General features: G+C 38.5%; 1 protein-coding gene across 1 annotated transcript; it reads left to right on the top strand.

The window, feature by feature from the left end:
* The first annotated feature begins 205 nt into the window (after positions 1-205).
* CysRS (cysteine--tRNA ligase, cytoplasmic) lies at positions 206-14,407 on the top strand. Its single transcript, XM_074107571.1, has 12 exons — positions 206-268; positions 410-618; positions 987-1,253; positions 1,483-1,699; positions 2,231-2,441; positions 3,613-3,845; positions 6,147-6,380; positions 7,597-7,732; positions 8,851-9,062; positions 10,338-10,500; positions 11,738-11,934; positions 12,344-14,407. Exons 2-12 carry the CDS (start codon positions 437-439, stop codon positions 12,467-12,469), a joined length of 2,178 nt encoding a protein of 725 aa, XP_073963672.1. The 5' UTR covers positions 206-268; positions 410-436; the 3' UTR covers positions 12,470-14,407.
* Positions 14,408-23,170: the final 8,763 nt, after the last annotated feature.

Here is a 23,170-nt window from a genome sequence, read left to right as displayed (position 1 = left end):
CTTCTATAAAACTATTTTGCTCTCTTTTGCATATGTAGAAGAGATGTGCAAGAAAGAAATAAGGATATTTAAGGTCAAGTCCCTCTCTTTTCACGATCTTGTTTTGTAGCTCTTAAACTGTTCCAGACACATATATTTGAATGTTTTTTAAATTGCTTCAAATAGCTTACGCAAGTCTGCTCCACATTGACATCTGTCAGCTGTCACTTGCTTGTGCAAATGCTGGACGTGGATATACAAGTTTTCCTCGTTTTACTTCCTGCTTAAGGTTAGTTCGTAACCATGGCGAATATGTGAAATTGATAATTGTAAAATCGAAACGTTGTGTGGAATCTCTTTAAAAGAAATAAATAGCCTTAAATACCGATAGTACTATGGTTTTAATCTCGTTTTACATTGTTTCATGTAGCGGCTTACGTGGTTTCATGGTTATAAAATGTCTAAAAGAACTCAGCCTAGTTGGTCACCGCCGGTGAAGAAAGAGCAGAGGCCGGTTCTGCGGTTGTACAACAGTTTGTCGCGACAGAAGGAAGAGTTTGTCTGCAAAAATGGCAACCGGGTGAACTGGTATACATGCGGGCCCACCGTCTATGATGCCTCCCATATGGGCCATGCCAGGTATGAGATTAAGAAATTTACGTCATTTTTTTCAGAAGTTCTAATCACCCATTTACTTAATTTAATTTGAGAAATGAAATTACAGAATACAGCTAAATACACAGTTCTTATTCAAGCCTTGCTGGCAAAGACACTAAATTTCACCTTTCTCATGCTAACATTAGTAAAGCAGTAAATTTTGTGGAAAGATACTAAAATCAAAGGGGTGATACTTGTACAACAATGAAGTATTATCAATAATGTGTACAACAATTAAAATACTTAATCAATGTTTTACTGATAAGATAGTTGTAATATAATGTAAATAAATACTCCCTAATTGTAATAATCTTTAATAGTATAGTGAGGCTTATTTGTGTTTATTTCAGGTCATATATATCTTTTGATATATTGAGACGAGTAATGGCTGATTACTTTGGCCTAGATATTTTGTATGTCATGAACATAACAGATATTGATGACAAAATAATTAAAAGGGCTAGACAAAATTATTTATATGACCAATATGTTAAGGAAGAAAGAAGTTTAAATGAACTAATAGATGATGCAACAGCTGTGGTAAATTACTATGAGAACATTGTTAAAACTACTGTTGACCCAGATAAAAAGACTGCTATGCAAAAAATGCTTGATAAGTAAGTACTTAAGCTTCATAATAATTCACATAATATAAATATTTGAAATTGGCATTTTTCATGGTTTAATTCTGTAAGCCAAGCATATTAAATATGTAATACCTAATATTCAAATAATACAATATGGATATATATATTTAATACTGTAATATTCAAATGGCAATGACATCATTCCTAGTGGTTGTATTCAATCAACATTTAATGTAACTTTTATGTGTTTGATTTCCAGTGTTGCATTAGCTGTGCAGGCACTCAAATCAGCACTAGAAGGTAATAATGAAGAAAAAATATCTGAAGCCAAATGCTCCTTACTGAAGTCAGCCAAAGACCCCATATCCGAGTGGCTGGACAGCAGGCTTGGAGGCACTGTCAAAGACAATGCAATATTCACCACATTAGCAAGGTTCTGGGAGAATGAGTTTCATAAAGACATGAAAGCATTAAATGTAAGTAAAGACTTTAATACTGTAGTTCCATATACATTACCCTCTAATTTGACAGAACTGACAGTAAGTAGTGTTATTAGAAGGAGAAAGAACTGTTACCTAATGAGCTTGCACTCCTAGAGTAATATTGTTTAATGGTTTGAACCCAATATGAAATCACCCATAGCCATAGATCTTTATGTTACACATAAAGAACTATGGCTGTACCTACTTACCAATAATTTTCACTGTTTCATTTATTGGAAATAGGTTCTAAAATGCACATTTTTCTTCAAGTATAAGTGCCAGAGTTACATAGGTATTTATATTACAACAGAAGGTAACTCGAATTTGCATATAGTGCTAGCTATGTAGTAATCACTGAAAGAAAGCAAGAATAATATGTACAACTTTGTTTTATCTTCATCATCATCATCATATCAGCAGCCGTAGGATGTTGGACATAGGCTTCCCCAACTTTGTTTGTTTTATACCATTTAAAAACTTAAGTCCATCACTATGTAAATTTTACTTGAATTTGTGAATTTTCAGGTTCTGCCACCAGATGTATTAACAAGAGTCAGTGAATATGTACCGCAAATTATTAAATTTATAGAGAAAATCATTGAAAATGGCATGGCTTATGAATCAAATGGCTCTGTCTACTTCAATGTGAGCGAGTTTGACAGTAAGGAGAAACACCATTACGCTCGGCTAGTACCCGAAGCCTACGGAGACACTAAATCACTACAGGAAGGAGAAGGTATGAAGAAAATAGTTGATGTTATTGATCTATATTATCTAAATATGCTGTTCTATTCTGATACTAATGACTTTTGTTATCCAAATCCAGTAGAATCTGGTCTCATAATAAAATGACAGCTATCTATTGCTTGTAAATAAATATTATATGTTACAGATAAAAGTTAATTTGGACTATGAAACCAGTAGCGTAGGTCGTGTACAGTAGTGGGGCGAGGAGGATAAATAATACTGAACAATATCTCTTGATAATAATATGTATTCACATAATTGTTGCACCTACGATTCCAACCGATTTGAATGAGCACGAAATTTTCCATTACTTACACTGTGACGAAATCAGGAAATCCCCTTTCTATAAATTAATCATAATAATTAAAATCATCATCATCAAGTATGAATAGGAGACCACCCTTAAGCCCAAAAAGCACTAGCAGCAAATATGTCCATGGAATTAGAGAGAAAAAAGATGTCTGAACCGAACTGATCCACATGATTTTGCTCGGCTTTTTTGATCCGACATCTTGTGTTTTAGGTTTTTCGCGTCAATAGGATACCTGTGTGTGTGTGTAGTAATTTAATACCTTGTATGGCATGGGGGACCTCACAATAGAGAAATATATCTTCAGGCAGATGTCTCTTCAATTCTTGAGAGTAAAACTCCATCAATACTATCGATGATTCCACCAATCTTGCTCGCTAATCCTGCCGTGAAGCAGCAGTGCTTGCACTGTTATGTTTCGGTGTGGAGAGTAAGACAGCTGGTGAAATTACTGGCATGTGAGGTATCCCATCTTAGGCCTCTAGGTTGGCTACGCGTTTGCAATATCCCTGGTGTTGCAGATGTTTATGGGCGGTAGTGATCTCTTACCATCGGGAGACCCACTTGCTCGTTTGCCATCCAGTCAAATAAAAAAAAAAGTTACCCTTTGTTCGGTAGATTCAGTGTGCGGTAATCGGATGAGAATCTAAAATAAGACAACACAAACATAAAATTTGTTTGACTACCTATAAAAATAATTTGTTTATCTTTTATAAATTTACAATAGAGAAATCTCTCTCCAGGCGAATGTTGTGGGTAGTATTAAAACGGAGGAAGTACTTCTTTACATTCCTATAGTTAAAAGAAGTTGATGTGCCATTAAAAATGAGACATTTATGAATGTTCCCAGGTGATCTCAGCGCTGATACGTCGGAGAAGCGTTCAGCAAATGACTTTGCACTATGGAAGCGCAGTAAAGCTGGCGAGCCGTCGTGGGAGTCTCCCTGGGGCGCGGGCCGCCCAGGTTGGCACATCGAGTGCTCAGCCATGGCCTCGGACGTGTTTGGAGACAAGTTGGACATCCACACTGGAGGTGTCGATCTCAAATTCCCTCACCACGACAATGAATTGGCTCAAAGTGAGGTAAGTTATAAAGTGTGATTAAACTGCTTAGAGGCGGCGGCCACGAAGATACACCCGTCAGTGGTTAATGTCAGTATCAAGCAAGGCTGTTGTTTCCAAAGAACTAAATTTAATAAGAATAGACGTGTTCCTGTGTTTTTTTTGTTCTAGAATCGATATCGCCTCTCCTGCAATTCATGCGTAAAGATTTTTTTTTAAATGTTTTTATTGATATTACTTAATTGACAAGATTTCATATTTCTAAGACTATAATTTGATTCGTTCTCTGTATTCTGTTTGGAAAGAGAAAAACGCTGATTATTTTAAAATTTCGCTACAACTAATAATTAATTTATTGCATATTTTTTAAGATGTGCTTATTCTCAAAGGGCATAACTCCAAAACTACGACACAATAGATCCATTACTTTTGTCTAGTCTCTTAAAAAAAAGATCACGTAAATCTGACGTAGACGTTGCATAGAGACGTTGTCAAAATTATGACGGCTCCTTTTTCTGGTGAAAAAGGCAAAGGAAACATATCTATTCTGTCGTAGTGTTGGAAAATTCAGCCATATTTTTTCAATTTTTTGTATTTTTTTAAATATGGAGAAATCAATTATAATAAATATTTTCCCATGTTCAGGAGGCAAAACTCTTTCGATTCCTGTAGTAATTTACAGGTGTTAAAAAAATTAAATCTTGTCAATTATGATATGATAGCCAATTGTGGCTACAATTTACTTCATTAGTCATTACTGACGAAATTATCCTCGTGCTTTTCGCTTGCGTGATATTTCTATTCCTCATAATATTAGCTCTATGGATCGATGTATTTTTGTGGCAGTTACAGCCAGCTGTGAGCTCCGACGTCTTTTGTTTTTAGGGCTCCGTACCTCAATAGGAACATAACAGAACCAATGTCACGTGACACAGCCAATTAGCTCTGAAACTACTGAACCGAATGAGTTAACATTTGGTACACATAATGTAAGTTGGTGATGGCCAAACAAAAGACGGCCGTGTAACATAAATAAATGACATGCACATATCAAATGAAAGTACTAGTTGTAAAAATCTCAATTTTTTTTTCATAATGTAAAGTTTTTTGAAGTTACCTCATCATCATCCCAGCCTATATACGTCCCACTGCTGGGCACAGGCCTCCTCTCAGAACAAGAGGGCTTGGGCCATAGTTCCCACGCGGGCCCAGTGCGGATTGGGAACTTCACACACACCATTGAATTGCTTCGCAGATTTGTGCAGGTTTCCTCACGATGTTTTCCTTCACCGCAAAGCTCGTGGTAAATTTCAAATGTCCGCACATGAATTTCGAAAAACTCAGAGGTGCGAGCCGGGGTTTGAACCCACGACCCTCTGCTTGAGAGGCGATAGGTCAAACCACTAGGCCACCACGGCTTTTTTAGGCCACCACGGCTTTTTAAGTTACCTATTCAACAAAATAGTCTAAAATTTACCATAAATTATGGGGATATTTCCGTAATGTCTAGAAAAGTACGTACGTAGTTTAACTTGCACTGGTTTAAGGTTGTTGAAAGGCAAACTTTCGCGATTGGTAATAAAATTTACTGTGGCATGTCAGTAACACATAGACTGGGGGCATTGATCTGTTATTCCTACGATAATAAGGTGACTGGCTTGGTGAGTTATCTACGGAGATAGCTGCAGCTGGGCTATTCCAGTATTTAGTGTTTGTTGTAAAATGCAACTTATTAGCAAGGCTTAAGATTCACTGGTACATTTGATAATAATGTGGTCTTGAAAGTAATAAAAATACTTTATTTATTAAGCTTATTTGTGCAACAATAATGCAAATTACTGAAAATAGGAGATTGGCATTATCTTATCAAGTAATGTAATCAAACAAAATTAATAAATTGATATGTATGTAGACATTGATAATATTTCTCTCCATTTAATAATTATTAGAATGTAGCTTTTTGAAAACGTCTACTTAAATCGGTCTTACGCTCGAACAGATGCTATATCGTATAGTATAACGCCATTTCTATCTGTAAATTAAACGGTACAAAATGACTAGAAAAAGATGATGTATGTTAGTCAAAAGTCATATCATCATACCTTTCTTTCGCCATCTTAAATCCTTTGAAAGATAGAAATGATGATATTAATTATTTGGCATTCATGCAGATGAGGCCATAGATGCAGCTCACTGGTTCAGAAACAGCCTCACTCTGTATTCACTTTGGCCTTAAAGCCCAAAAGTTATCCGAAAAAAAAACATCAGTCTACAATTTTAAAAAAATGATATGCATTATAAATATATTTTTTGAATCAACAGGCTCACTTCGACCAGCCAGGCTGGGTCAACTATTTCCTCCACACGGGACACCTCACGATATCCGGCTGCAAGATGTCAAAATCGTTAAAGAACTTCGTGTCGATATCCGATGCGCTCCAGCGGCACACGTCGCGGCAGCTCCGGCTCGCCTTCTTGCTACACGGCTGGAAAGAGACGCTAGATTACTCCAACAATACGATGGAGATGGCGATACAGACTGAGAAGATGTTTAATGTGAGTAGGCTTTAATTATACATACTGTAAATTATTACTATTATTTATGCAGGAATTAGCTCATTCGCGAGTTAGTTCATTGATATGGACCTCCGCAAAGTCAGCGAATTCAATTAATGGTTCAATGAGGGCTATCGTTTTTTGTCTCACTAGATGGCGCACTGTTGCGTGAGGTTTTTAAGTATGGCTTTCAAAGTCTGTTATTACGGGCGTGAACACAAAGTTTAGATTAAAATCATATTTAATACACCTTAAAACCGTAGCATAAAAATATCGAGCATGCCACAGTGTTGCAAAGTCCCCGTTTTGTTCGGATTTCCGAAGACAAAACTGCTCAAAGCACGACATTCATTGCCCCGGAACGCATATTTGCCATAATTAATTTCAGATATTGCAAAATATTCACAAAATTATTCTAATTATAAATAAACCCGCGTAAATATGAAATTGGTCACGACACTAGTCAGCGGCGAATTCATTTGCCCTCATTGAAAAGGAGTCAGATTTGAGTTCATTTTTTATTTTTGACGTAGGTATTTTTATTGCCTGCTAAAGCACGATCCTCCCGTAGATTTTGTATGGAAATAGTTGGTGACGTCACTCATTTGCCAACTCAATCGACTATTCGTCACTACTTAAAAAAACTCGCACCTCAAAATAGATAATTTTTCTGAGTGGACCTTATGAACATTATGTCAAGGTTTTGACATATTGATTTAAGATACGAGATTTTTTCAAAGTAGTGACGAATTTGTTTGTTTTAAAGCAAGTGAAAATCTAATTTAGTTCTAACAGAAGAAAAAAGAGGAAAGAGCGTACTCCTACTTAAAACCTACTTGCAACGCACTTGTGACTCTTCTGGTGTTGCAGGTGTCCATGGGCGATGATAATCGCTTACCATCAGGCGGTCCGTTTGTGTGTTTGCCCTCTATTCCATAAAAAAGAAGCATCGTCGGCAGCAAGGCCGACATCATGCTGAGTTGGGACCATTTCGTGCTAATTTGTTTATTTTTGTGTTCTTCTTTGTAACACTTAAATGTCACGAGTTTCTGCCTTGCTTAATTTTGTACTTAACTGATGATTAATCAGGTTTAAATGATGTATTTTTTTAATGGTGTCGCGTCCTGAAATTATTGTTTTATTTATTTATTTAGGTGTTTTTAATACGCATAGACACTTAACACATTTTAATTGACAGTATGTTGTAATGTCGCAGGAATTCTTCTTGACGGTGAAGGACGCCCTCCGCGCCGGCTACGACGAGGGCTGCGGCGGCGAGTGGCGCGACGAGGAGCGCGCGCTCGCAGGGAAACTGTCTGCTACCAAGGAACAAGTGCACGCTGCTCTGTGCGGTTAGTAACGCTTAACTTAACTTTCTTAAGCCCTGAAGCATTAGAGCTAGCGCATGGGTCCATTTTGGCTAGCATACTTGTTGAAATATAGATGCGATAGAATCTGGAATACGGAAATTCGTCGAAGAACTAAAGTCACTGACATAGCTGGAAAAATATGCAAATTGAAGTGGCAATGGGCAGGCCACATCGCTCGAAGAACAGATAACCGTTGGGGGAGAAAAGTCCTCGAGTGGCGACCACGAACCGGAAGACGAAGCGTTGGCAGGCCTCCCACCAGGTGGACTGACGACATCGTGAGAGTAGCGGGAAACCGGTGGATGCAAGTGGCAAGTTGTCGTTCATTGTGGCGTTCTAAGGGGGAGGCCTTTATCCAGCAGTGGACGTCTTCGGGCTGATGATGATGATGCCTTGTTGAATGTCCTAATGTAATGTTTGTCAGAGTGATCGTTTGTCATAACTCTTTTTTCTTTGAATCCAATAATTCTTCAGAATTGTTATAATCCAAACCTAACGTAACTTATAGTTTTCTATAGGATGACCATTTTAAAATTTCGGAAAAATTAAGGTTTTAGTGGGATAAAAATTATGAGAAACGATGATTCGAACAAACATTACGGTATGACTAGCGCATACATACAACTTTCGCATCAACTAAACAGTTGAAGAAGTTAAATTTTGTATGTACTTCTCGTGTTTCCCACACAGCTAAACCGTTTAGTTGATGGAGGTGAGATACTTCTAACAAATTGACCAGTCTTCTTTAAGTAACTCTTGAGTCAAACAATAACATGGCGACAAGAGACGTGGCGCCGCTTTTTAGGTTAGTCGATGATATGCGCACATCAATATTACAATCACATGCCGTACAAACGAGACTTTGACTAGACACGTGTCGCATTGTAGTTTGTGAATACCTGTGTGAGTGTATGTTTGTTACTCCTAGATGGATCTGGATGAAATTTGGTAAACTGTGATACCGCTTCCTAGGAAAACGCGCCATTTTGTTTACATAGACAACGTTCTAGTGGCGTAATTCACCGCTTATTACGGCCGCTATAATGACGGCACCGCTGATCCTAGGAAACCAAAGCTTAAATCCATAAAACCGTGTACAGATAACATCGACACGCGTGGTGCGCTGGACGCGCTGCGCGAGCTGGTGGCGGCGTGCCACGTGTTCCTGCGCGGGCCAGCAGCGGCGCCGCGGGCCGCGCCGCTGCTGGCCCGCGCCGCGCGTTTCGTCACCGACGTGCTACACGTGTTCGGGGCCGTCGGAGGCCCGCGCGGCGGCATCGGCTTCCCCGTCGACGACGCCGGCGTCGTCAACGTGAGTACTGCGGGATACGCTACAATAGATAACTTTCTCTAGACGTAAAAGCGACTCTTAGTGCCATGTGTTATTTGGAATTAAAAGTATAAATGTACCCACAACAGTAAATGTTTGGCAATTGGCAGAACAAAATTTAGTTTAGAAGCGCGTTTGCGTGTGCACACTACTGCAGGTCTCTGACAGAATACCAGCTCTGCAGCTACTCGTAGCTGCAGTAAATGCTGAGTCAGCGCCTATTCTCCACAGGATCACATGGCATTATTAATTTCAAAATTATTTTCGAATATCGTAAATTATTTACCGTTTTAGTAATTTTTACATGTACCTATTTTTATTCTATATTTCAATTCTGGAATTTCTCGCGTGTTAGTTTTTAAGTTATACTATAACTTTGTTAATTCATCTTAAGCTATGTATGTTTTGTGGTGATTTAAGTTTTTTGTCTATCTACTGACGCTGGAATGTCATACACGGCCGTTTATTGCGTAAGTGTATTCTACGGAAACCTCGGTACATGAATAAGACTCGCACTTCGCACGGCCGGTTTTTTTTTGGGCTAGTTTTTAACTCTATCTCTCTTTTTCTCGCTTGGGTCGGTCCCTCATGTCTGCGGATCGTGGTCGGTATCAGTGTTGCATCTGGAACAGATAATCTGCTTCCATCGGTTCCTGTCCAGCGCGTCTCTTACAACCGTGTAGAAATTGAAGGACGACGAATCTTTCACTGGATCGGTTTTTTATCGTTTTTAGGGTTCCGTACCCAAAGAGGGCCACGGGACCCTATTACTGAGATTCCGCTGTCTGTTTGTCTGTCTGTATGTCCGTCTTTCTGTCACAGTCACAGGGCTCTATCTCTTGAGCCGTAATAGCTAGACACTTGAAATTGTCACAGATTATGTATTAAGTACTGTGGTCGCTATAACAACAAATACTAAAATTAGAATAAAGTTAAAAATGAAAGTGGTCGTCATACAAGAATCAAGTTTATTCAGCGTTTTTTGGTTGCTAGACGTTGTTATTCGTTGCAAGGTGGTCAAGGTGACAGCTGGCAGTTGCTCGGGGCTAGTTGATTCGTCTTGCCGAGTACTTTTGTAACCAGGGGCAAAAAGTACCTACAGTCAGCTACAAGCTTTTTTTTCCTTGTATTAGAATTTTTAACCAAAACTTATAACGGAACTGTTTTTAAAACATTGTACGGAGGTAACCCTTCACGTACGAGTCCAACTCGCACTTGACTGTTTTTTTTTAACTTATATTCGGTATATTGTCACAGCTAGAAGAGGCGGTGATGCCGTACCTAGAAGCGCTGAGCTCTTTCCGCGCTCGCGTGCGGGACGCGGCTCGCACGGCCAAAGCCGGGGATGTGCTGGCTCTCTGCGACACGCTGCGAGACGTCGACCTTCCCGAGCTGGGAGTCCGACTGGAAGACAAGCCTGGTATGTCTCACTATCAACATCATCTCAGCCGTAGGACGTCCACTGTTGGACAAAGGCCTCCCCCATAGACCTCCAGTTGCTTCGGTTGGAAGCGGCTTGCATCCACCGTGAACCCGCGGCTTTAACCAGGTACTATACAAGTACTCAAACTAATGCCCTAGGACAGTGGTCGGCAACCTTTTGGCAGGTAAGGACCACATAGGGGCAAATTGAAATAAAGGCGGACTTGTTCATAATTTCAATTACTTGTTCATGATTTGATTTATTTCTGTAACAGTCGCGGGCCGCAGGTTGCCCACCGCTGCCCTAGGGGAACGTTCGTGGCACGCGCGAATATGACACGAGGACGCGAGAACAGAGTAGCGAAATAAGATATTTTTGACGTCATGAATTAATTGACATACACAACGCCATTAATATAGAAACAAACATAGAACAGACGACATACATAACAACACAACATAAAATATAACATATATCGACGGTTAACCGCCAAGACATCTTATCTCAATATAGCATAAGTTTATAGATCTTTCTAGTGTGTGAATTAGAATGAAGAATAGAAAATTGTATGACCAAAAATGACAGGGTCTTGGTGGTTGTTAAAGCCGTCGATATGCAGTTGTTATGAGATGTTAAAACGAGATTTCCTGCATGGCAATAGCAAGCTGACACCACGTCACTTATTTGACAACCCAATTGACTGTTTATTGTTTCAAACCACCATATTGCGCGCTCTTTTGCTCTTACGGGCCTTTTGAGAGAGCACACGACTGCGGTAGTCCATTTCCATTTTTATAGCTTATAGATTCCCAAACTATGCATCATGACGCCACCATAGAATCGACAATGGCGCCGTGAGACAAGCTATTTCTCTTCCCTATAGTCTATTAATGGCATTGTGTTGTCTACAAATTTTAAGTAGGTCACCCGTAGGAAATACTACTTTTAAGATACTTACCCTTGTTGTATAAGCAAGTAGCGTGCACGGTCTTTAGATAAATAGGGACTGCATACCCTATTCCTTTTTCACCTACTTGTAAAATTGAGACTTTTCGTTCCAAATTACCAACTGCCTACATTGGACTGGACTTGTGTCACACTGCTTGGTACAATGAATGTGAGCGGGTGGAAATTAATCCTTGTGTAAGCAGGACAGTGACAAAATGATTGGCGTTTAAATTTATCGATGAAAAATATTTCAAAACTAGCTATAACTTAAATTATTTTTCACCAGATCGCACAGTGGTGAAACTCGTGAGCAAAGAAGAATTGATAAGAGAAAAAGAAGAGAAGAAACGGCTGGAAGCGGAGAAGTTAAAGAAGAAACAGGAGCTGGCCGAAGCTCAGCGGCTCAAAGACGAACAGAAGAAGATTCCTCCAGGAGAGCTGTTCCGAAAGGAGACCGATAAATACTCCAAGTTTGATGATAAGGTTAGTGAGCTCAATCTAACCAGTGTTTCATTAGAATGGGTAAAATTTTGGGAGAATCATAGACATTATAAAGATTTACTTTGGCATTGAAAAACGTTTACAATTTGCCGATTGATCAACTTCTAATTTATGTCAACCTGCAAATCTAACCAAAATGCTTTCATATGACTTCGTTTTATAATAAGTACGTCGGAAAATACACAAATAAAATTTAAATAAAGATTTTAGACGTTTGTTGAAATAAGCAGATTAATTTTATTTATTTTTTTAATTAAAATTCATATAAAAAGGTTCTTATTCAAAACTGCCAAGTAAACTAATTACCAAATGAATTGATTTGACGAAGGATATAATCTAAATAAAACAATCATGATTCAAACAACCATTATATTTCAATGCTTTGTTTTAGGGTCTTCCAACTCACGACCACGAAGGCAAGGAAATAAGTAAAGGGCTTGTCAAAAAACTGCAAAAGTTACAACAGGCACAGGAAAAAAAATACAACGAGTACTTGGCTTCTGTTAAAACTTCCTAAATCTCGGAGAAAACTAGGACCAATTATTAACGGACTTGGCGCTAGCACTTTCGTGCACAAACATGCATTTAATTGATGTCGAATGCATTTTCTTATACATTTCTTAATTTATCATATTTTCAGTATTGGCAATCTTGGTTTACTGTTAAGATTAACTTATTTGTAGCAAATGTGATGCGAACGTTGGCGTGCAGAGTCAATCTCAAGAACCTCGATAAACAAACATATTGATATAATAAAAAGGAATATTAACGCGTTAAAAAGGTTTTATTTAATCGGAATACGGTATTTGACCATTTTGTATATGTTTTATAAATTAAAACTACACAATGCCTGTTATCGAATAGAAAAACAATTTTTATGCTACCTTTACAAATAACAAAGTTATGAGGGTTTGAAATTCAAGATTAGACAGAGAAAGACATACTGGCATGTGACGTCACACGCCAGTACCGCCATACTTGCTGCATAGAGAAAAGCGTTTGAGAAAGAGACAGGTATATAGATTTTTCAAAAAATCACTATAAATCCAATTTTCAACCGATTTAAGTTTTCTCTTCGGTAAACACTGTCTGTCTATCTATATTTTCATAATAATATTAAGATATGGCAAATTCAGGAGTTGTCAAATACCGTATTCCCAATCGCGTATTCACGGCAAGTATTTGCAAAATTATACATTCCGTGAAAATTGCGTGGTGCTGGGTGAAAATCAGCGCTGGGGCGTTCTTGACACTTCACAACTGCAATAACACATACTATCTTAGTACATTTCTATACTATCCTGCTTAATAATATTGTTGTGTCTTGTGTAGTGTTGTCTATTGCTGTGTTGTGAATAAATGTATTTCTTTCATTCTTTCTTTCTTTCTTTATAAAGCAGTTTCTTGTGGCTTGACTCCAAGTTTTTACATTTTTCTGGTACTTAAGTACAATCGATTGGAAAGACTATAATTTTTTTACACGTCATTGTATTGGAGTAAGGTGATAAAATGTAGACACCTCTTTGTAGTCGACTGTGCATGGCTTTTACAACATTGAAATGATTATCGGTCAATAGAAAATAGATTTAATCCCTAAAATTATATCAATATGTGAGTAAAATCTTCATAAAATCTATTTTTATTTATGTTTCCCTTATTTAGCATGTTTTTCCTATTGATTTATGTACCTAACGTTCCATAGTAAAATGCTTTTCAATGTGCTCTTTCTTAACAGTGGTGCATTTGATGAATCTTTCCATGATTCAATTTCAGTCTTTGAAAGCGCTCAAAACTTACCAACAGTTCCTTGAAGAAGATAAAACAAATCCTAATCAAAACCGACGTAAATTAAATTATGTAATAACTTAATCAGATCGAAAAAGGAAAGAAAATTTTCATAAGTTGTTAATTAATGTGATACATTGATCCCACAGCACTGTGGACAGTATTAAACCTCATTGTTTATTTATTACTTTCACTATCGAAAATTACATATAACCTCCTAATGCCCAGAGTCCTTTTTAAAGGACTTATTGTAATTTGAACTTCAAACTCTATCCTAAATTACATAAGGTTTGATGTGTGTTTGTAGGTAGTAGGACCTTGTGCAAGGTCCGCCCGGATTGCTACCACCATCTTGCTCGCTAATCCTGCCGTGAAATAGCAGTGCTTGCACTGTTGTGTTTCGGCGTGGAGAGTAAGACAGCCGGTCAAATTACTGGCACTTGAGGTATCCCATCTTAGGCCTCTAGGTTGGCAACGCATCTGCAATCCCCCTGGTGTTGCAGGTGTCTTTGGGTGGTGATAATCGCTTACCATCAGGAGACCCACTTGCTCGTCTGCCATTCAGTCGAATAAAAAAAAAGTTCATATATCATAAAATTGACTTGGGCGTTAGGAGGGCGTTACTTATCATTGTTTGCTAACATTATACAATAAAACATTGGTATAAAAATATCTTTTAATCTATTTAATCCTAGTTACAACACTAACCATGCCAAAAAAACGATGTGGATTAAATAACGTGTCCACATTTTATAAATGATCATGTCAATGTCAACAAATTAAATACAAAGAAGAGGGCTGCTCGAATGGTCCACCGATTATCTACATTTAAGTTAACATTAAAAATGAATTACCGCGACTTGGCTGTTCACAATGGAGGCGCATAACGCTTCATTGAGAACTCTATAAAGGTAGTCGCCGCGTGCGCCGCGATAAAATTGGAATAAAAGTTGAAAAAAGGTAAAAAGTGAGGTAAACAATCCTGCGTTTTTTGCCGATCCGACTACAATGCGTGTGGGGTGTCGTCTGCGCACGCGACTCGCGCGGGCTTGCGCCTCTTAGGGTTCACACACTTCAGGACTAATTTGAGATTTTATTTTTGAAGTTGTGATTCAACTTCGTAACCCGCAATCAATGTTTAAGTAACTTTATACCCTGAAATTGTGGAAAATTCTGTCATATAGGTATTATTTTAGACAAACAAGACCACAATGCTGTTTTTTACGCCTTGCACACAAAAAAAATGTATTTGACATTAATTTAATAAATACTTGCCTAATCAATGGGCTGTTTTACCACCTATTGATTTATTTTATTCGACGGATAAATGTGACGCCGTCTCCGTCTATTCGAACAAAATAAACAGAGACGGCATCACCTTTATCCGTCAAATAAATTTAATCAATGGATGGTGAAACAGGGGGTCAATGTCTGCGACCAATATTTACATTATTATAATTAGTTGCTCTGTGAGTCGGACTTGGCGAGTCTGTCTCTGGATAGCTTAAAACTGAAGAAATATTTACCATGCGCCATGGCGCCGCCACACTGAAAAAAAATCAAAACTAAATAAATAAATAAATATCACGGGACAATTCACACTAATTGACCTAGTCCCAAAGTAAGCTTAGCAAAGCTTGTGTTATGGGTACTAAGGTCTGTACCATAATTCGAGTACTAAAATGACTTACATGTGTTACCTGTTTTGTGCGTCTCAAATAACTGTGTGCGGCAAACGGTTATTACCGAAAGATTTTGTAGGTACCTATGTATGTATGTCGTAAAATATTAAGATATGAACGGATCCGTGATGTACTAAAATGTAGGGCACTTAGGTCATTCTAGAAAAGGTAAAATAGGTCTAAACAATAATAATGCGACCGTTTCGAGATATTTCGACTTTTATAGATGTTGATGTTTAAGTTCAATTTCATTCTAAGTAAGTTTTACATTAATTAAATAATATGAGAATAATGAATATTTGATTTATTATTCTATGATATGAATATCTAAATAAAACACGAGAAAACGCACTGATCCATCCGATGACAATACGAGTAAGTAACGAAAATCGGTTGAATACCACTTGAATACGAAAACATGAACAATGGCGTTGTGTGATATCTGAGGGCCTACTCCGGAATTCGAAAATCAAAGTTCGTACCGTAACGTCCCTCTCACTTACGTATTAAATTAAATAGTAGTGTCAGAAGGACTTGGATTAGGAAAGAGGACTTCGATTTTCGAATTTCGTAGTAGCCCAGCTGGCCCTAACTACGAAATGCAAAACTCGAACTTCGTATGTTGCTGTCCGCTGAAGCTTATCTCAAATTCAATACGCGAGTGAAAGGGACGGTGCCATACGAACTTCGTTTTTCTAGTTTTGTAGTAGCCCCTCTGTATTATTTTTTTACGTTGGCACTAAGTGATGAACACTGTATTTTTACCTGTGCTTAGATTTCATCACTTTATCGTAGGATAAAGTAAAATGGAAAGTAGAATATTGAATGCATTAATGTTATTTTTGCTATCGTAAAATAAACATTTTATCGGTTATTTACGAAACCGAAATCACGGAGCAGCACTGTTCCTTTTATGCTGGCCACATTATTACGTTTGACATTTCAGACTGTCATTTTAGTATCTCGAATTCTGGGACAGACCATAAGCAACGGATAAATATAATTATATAGATAGATACATACTTAAATACATAGTAAACACCCAAGACCGAGAACAAATATCTGCCCGACACGGGAATCGAACCCGGGACTCTCGTAGTCAGCTTCCCATTCCAGGTTCTCTAACCACTAGGCCTCTGGTCGTCTAAAATGGACAAATAAATATTGAATTTGCTCTTAAAATTTCATGACAATCGGTTGAGAAATGTGACCGGTAGAGAACAAACAGCCAGACATAATATAAAACATTTTTGACCAAGCTGAAACCGAGACGCTTTGTACTTTACTAGGTCAATGTAACGAAAAGGATTACTTGCAGTTTATCCACTTGTCTTTTGCTGCACGACGGAAAGAGAACTGCTGTAGAAGCACAACCAACCCTAGTGGCCCACACCATGTGTCGCACAAGCGTGCAGATATTATTAAGAACACGCATTCATTCTGTTAAAGTGTTTTTGTAAGAATGTGTCGCACAAATGTTGAGTACTTATGGGAAATAATATAGGCGCTTGTTAAATTGTTGTAGGCGTCATCATAGGCAGCTTAGAGAAATTAACTAACAGAAGTGACCAATTAACTAAGTGAGGCGTAGGTAATTACACTTTCATTTATTTCTTTACAATGGTGCTATTTGTTGGGCGTGTACACAAGTAAATTCCATGAGCCATTCATAAACTATTAAGAATGTTTTTAATTGTTTTCTAAAAAAGTTATTCTAATTCCGAAGCTACTAGCTAGCTAAGAATCTATTGTAAGCGTTCCTTTGGGCCACGTCTTCTTCCCAGATCAAATAAGTAGTTACTAGTTTATCTCGTAACCAATCTTCTATTTTATTAACGACAAACAACAAAGGATACCGTCCTCGCCCAATCTCAAGCAAAATCTTGCGCGCCAGTTTCTTTTTCAATCCGTATGACGCCAGGACGTAAACTAATTAAAATTCGTGAATTTGTAACGGAAATTCCCAACGAATTTATTTTATTTACCCCAAGTGGAGAAGTCGATGGAAATGTTCTTTATAGAGAAGAATATATTGAAATAGTTTTTGGATTTGATCACAATCACTGGTTCGCGGTCAGGGTCGACAAAAGGCCGCGGGAGCGACGGGATGACCGCCTGGCGAGATGTCAATCACGACTATTTGAATACGAAAATTATTACATTTCCATATTCCGTAAAGATTTCGCGATTATACAATTTCAGCATAATGTAATCAATGAACTGAAAGTTGCATTTTAAGTAAAAAACCGATTCAAGTAACTTTTCATGCGAACGTTTCTAACGGACTTATTTTGTAGTTGATCATGTGGAAATTACCAGCAGGATTTTGATCTAACGGTTGTGCTTTGATACGCGAATTAGGGAGGAGAAATATTTAAATTAATGCATCTGTATAAGAATAAGTTTTACATCCTTACTGCTTGGTATCGCGTCCCTCGATCAGGAACGTGAAATACATCAACTCAATCGGACAATTTAATTACAACAACTGAGGGGAAATATTGTTATTACTAATTCGTATCGACAATAGGTTTCTGATCTGTGAGATAGACCTATCGTTGGTTGGTATGTTGTATCGTTGTTATGAGATGTTGGTGATGATGATGATCTAGCAATGTAGCACAGAGTAGGTAAGTTGGTAAATTAAGTACTGGCCGTACATATATTATATCTACTCCTAAGACTATAAAACCGTGCCTTATTATTTGTGTAAGAAATTATTAAATAATATTCTCGATTTCCAGCGGCGAAAAAGTTTAATTGCTGTCGTAATAGGATGCATTTTATAAATTATGGTTGTACCGGGCTCCCTCGATGGTAATAAGTATTTTGGGAGCGGAGGATGTCTCGGACGGGGTCCGCAATTATGGCTTGTTTTTTCATCGCGACCCTCGAAGCACTCGCTACCGCTGCTGAAAAAAAGAAGCCAATTTTGCACACTCATTAATTATTTAAATCTCATTAAACAGCCGCAACTTTCCCTCTTTTGTTTTGTAATTTCTCTGGCGCCTAATTTAAGCCGTTGAGCAACGAAAAGAAGTACAGAGGCGTTTTTTTTTAATCAGCCATGAAAGCAGTGAAAACCAGTCATTTCTTAACAGCCAGTAAGGTATTGTAGGAAACACATCATATTGAATGAAAATGAAATGAAATTTAAGTGTTTTTTTATTTACCAACATACAAAAATTTATACGTAATTATTACCACACAGACTACACAGTTGATAACATAACAGATATCACGTCTGAAATCTAGTTTAGCTCGACATGTTCGGGCTAATCCGTTAACCTTCTTCTGGCAGCACGCAGCAGCCGCCGAGTCGCGTTTCTCCCAGAAGAAGGTTTACGGATTAGCCCGAAACATGTCGAGCTAAACTCGATTTCAGACGTGAGTTATCCGTAATGTTATCATTTAGAATGACACTTTTACCTTCTATTGCTGTTATTTCAAAAATTCCTTATAAAAATATGTTTTAGATAAAAGTAAGTAGTTACCTATTAAAATTGTAGGTATACGATTTGTTGTTTCTTAATTCAGAGCTATCAAGTGGCTGGCCGGGCAGCTATTCATGTAACAGTTTTTACATTGACATCTATGTATAGACTGCATAATGTTTCATACATCAAAACGGCGCACAAAATTAGTTCACAGCGCGGATTTGTGAACCTTTCACTATAGTTTGTTGACGTCCGTGACAGGGGTTGTGTCAAAGTACTATTAATGATTGATGCGCCGCGCGTTTTATTCCAAACAGCCAGTCTAGCGCCGTAAGATACATGGATGTCAATGAGTTTTTAGATATCTACTTAACTCTTTTAAACTCTTATATCGAACCAAGTATTCAGTGCTTAGCCAGTTTGTGGCAAAACATGCAAATTAATTTTTATTACCATCAGTACCAGTTTTATTACCATCTACAACCGTTAGTTAGCAAGAAGCATTTTTTTTAGTCTCTAACAACCATAATATTTTTCATCACACTTGCTTGTAAATAGTGTCGTAACATGCAGGCTACCTTAGTTGCAACCCCCCCAAATAAAACCCTCGACCTTAATGTGCTTGTCCAAACCCGTGGTCGGTAATGAGTCATTGGCGCGTACACATTTTCTTGTCATGAAAGCCCAAGGTCGGTAAATGAGCCAGTGCCCGTAGTGAATGGTGCTGCGCCGTGCGCGCGCTTCTGCTGCAGGACTACATTGCATTCACGTTGCGGCTGTGGCGCATGCTGCGGGAGGTTGAGGGCGGCGCTGCAAAGAGCGCAGCCTAAGGTTCCGCCAATATTTGGAACAATTATATTTTTTTTTCTTTTAGAAAATATAAAAATTTTACTCGCAAATGTGATGAAAAACATTGTTTGTCGCACGGCGGTACTAGAATTGCGAACATCGACTCATTAAAGCCCTCAGTCTTAATTGCTTATAATGACTCTGGTCGTAATTCTATTGCGCGTTACACAATTATATAATTGTCATGAAGCCAAGGTCGGTAAATGAGCCAGTGCCCGTACTGATGGTGCTGCGCCGTGCGCGCGCTGCTGCAGGACTACATGCATATGCACGTTGCGGCTGTGGCGCATGCTGCGGGGAGGTTGAGGGCGGCGCTGCCAAGAGCGCAGCCTAAGGTTCCGCCATTATTTGGAACAATTATTATTTTTTCTTTTAGAAATATAAAAATTTACTCGCAAATGTGATGAAAAACATTGTTTGTCGCACGGGCGGTACTAGAATTACGAACATCGACTCATTAAAGCCCTTAGTCTTCGACTTCGGGCTTATAATAGACTCTCGTTCGTAATTCCTTATTTACCGCCCTTAAGACACAATGTACTATAATTGTCATAGTGGTAAATAAAATACGGCGATGAAGCCTGAATGACATTTAATTACTCGATGCCCAAGGTAAACTCAATATTCACATACATTTTCGTGACGGCTCAATAAATTTGAGACGTGTATAAAAACCTATTTACATTTTTGAAGTAAATTAAGACGCAGGGGAAATAAATTAGGTTGTAAAGAGATTTGGCGTGTACCTATATAAGTACTGAGTCCAACGGCGCGCTCACTTGAATGTTTACGTTGACGGTAGCTTCCGATTGGATGATCAAAGTCCCCAACACTGTCTTGTTTTCTGAAGAACATTTGAAAATTAGGAAATTAACTGTGCGTTGGCACATAAAAGGTGCGGAAACGCGGTCTCGGGCCGTCGTGAATTCGTTTAATTTAGCCGCCGCTGCCGCTGACGGCGCGTCGCCGCTTTATCAACCACGAATATTCAAATGATAATATTTTCAACACAATATATACCTATTGTACGGCTTCGCTTAGTTTCTCGGTATTACTCCTGAGTACTAGGTGGAGCGATGATCTTCGCAAGGTAGCTGGCTGTAAGTGGAACGAGAGTGGCCGAGGATCGTGCTCAGTGGCGTGCAATTGAAGAGGCCTATGTCCGTCCAGCAGTGGACTAACATAGGCCGATGATGATGATGACTCTTGAGTACGCTTATACAGACTGTCTTCAAATTCATCCCGAATATTCCAGAAGGTAATTGGGTAAATTTAACTAAACGCCCTTGTTTGTTTTTAATCGGAATTTTTGGCTCAAAGTACAGTCAAGTATTAATTTGACGGGCTAGGTTTCACTTTGAACATCGATTAATGTATGGAAACATATCTATAATTAAAAAAAACGGCCAAGAGCGAGTCGGACTCGCGCACGAAGGGTTCCGTACCATTATCTACGACACTAGACACGATACGACATTAGACATTAGCAAAAACGGCAAAAAAATCACGTTTGTTGTATGGGAGCCCCCCTTAAATATTTATTTTATTCTGTTTTATTATTTGTTGTTATAGCGGCAACAGAAATACATCAACTGTCTAGCTATCACGGTTCACGAGATACTTACACTTGGTGACAGACAGACGGACAGTGAAGTCTCAGTACCTAATAGGGTCCCGTTTTTTTCCCCTTTGGGTACGGAACCCTAAAAATGTAAAAAAAATATTCAGTCAAACGAACCATTCGTTATTATTTATTACCAGCTGAAATATTCCGGAAGAATTGAAAACACACTTTGTGTAGGTTAAACAAGACAGACACCTGTTGTTGTTTAAAATCGAATCAATCAGTGTTTGTTGTCTTGTTGCAACTCCAGCTACAAAGTTAGGAGTATATATCGAAGAGTAAGTAGCTCTGAACTAAAAAAAGTGTCATTTATCATCATTATAATACACTAAAATCGTGTTTATAATAATTTTTCTTTTAGCTGGGCAAGCGAGAGCCTGACGCCGGGCCGGGCCCCGGCGGGCGGGCGGAGATCACTCGCCGTGCTTTAATTGCTTTTCACTTAGCAACCGCTCATGAACAGAGAACTCGCGAAAATGAAGAAAAAAAATCATTACATCAACATCTTTCAGATTGTCCAGATTTAGGACGAGCAGAAAGACAGCGGTGTTCTTATATAACGCTTTCCTCTTTCTTGTTTTCCAGCGCGCCTCATTTCCGGAAGGGGGGAGGCGAGCGCGGGTGGCGAGGGGCCTAAGTAATTTCGCTTAAGAACTCTAAACGTAATTAGTGTAGGGCGTGCAAAGGGAAGGGCTTGAAAGTTAAGAGAGGGTTGGCCGCGTCCCGCGCCCGCGCGCGCCGCCTGAATATTTGATCGCGCTCGTCTCGCGATAATATTTTGCCGGAGGAGGTTTCCGTAAACACGAGCACATTTCCCCACCTACTTATAACTTTCCTTCATTCCGCTTTTCAAAAGCTGTCGTGCGCTTTAATTGGAGCCGGTGTTATTCGTAAGTAGACTTGTGAGAGAATTAAAAACGCGCGCTACGTCGCTTCTCGAATACTGAAAATGTTTTAATATTATTAAGTTTTTGTTGAAATATTTCCTTCGAGGAAATCGTCTTTGTAGAACTTCAAACAAATTAACAGCATCGTTTATATCTAAAGCTCGTCTCGGTGGATGTTTTTCATTTCTTTGAGTCTATTAAAGTGAGGTACTTCACTCGCCTTATCATGCTCGACGTAAATAAATAGGCGTCGAGTAGATGCTGTAAGATTTCCTCAAATTACGATATTATTAATTTCCCTTACAATAAAGCTGCTTGATACCTACCTACTGGCGAGACCAGCTCCGAGTGTCCACGTAGAGCGTGTCTATAAAATCTTAATAAGTGCCTGCCTTCAAAGTTAAATTGAAGCAAGAGTAGATAATGTAATATAATTCATTTGATAGCCTGAAGCAAGGGCAATAATTTACGAATTCAAAAGGCCCGTGAAACAAGAGAGGGAATTAGAATTTGTAATTAGAGCGAAGCAACGACGCGCCTACTCCTACAACATTTGATTAGCAATTATGGTAATTTGACTTAGAGCAGGTAAGATTTCTCCTAATTTGTTAGTTAAATTATCATCGCAACTGCCAGGAAATTTAAATCCTCCGAGTTGGGAACTTGGTAATTAATAACATTTTACGAAAGACCCTAATGATTTAATTATTATTATTTACCTACTACCAACTACTCGTACTAACAATTTTTCCTGACTTGGGTTTCTTCAGAGTATTTCTTACAGGACAGATACATAAACATAGGAATATGTGACGTATAGCTTTATTTATTACTAATCCGTTGTTTGTATTCGCTGACGGTTCATGTTCTATCTGGGGGCACGGTAGTGACCCCGCCAAGACGAGCGCACGGAAAATTGCTGAACAATATGTATAGCTACAGTCAGCAGCAGAA

The sequence above is a fragment of the Choristoneura fumiferana genome, chromosome 2 (genome assembly GCF_025370935.1).
Source record: "Choristoneura fumiferana chromosome 2, NRCan_CFum_1, whole genome shotgun sequence".
Lineage (NCBI taxonomy): Eukaryota > Metazoa > Arthropoda > Insecta > Lepidoptera > Tortricidae > Choristoneura > Choristoneura fumiferana.
This window is presented reverse-complemented; position numbering and strand designations above follow the sequence as displayed.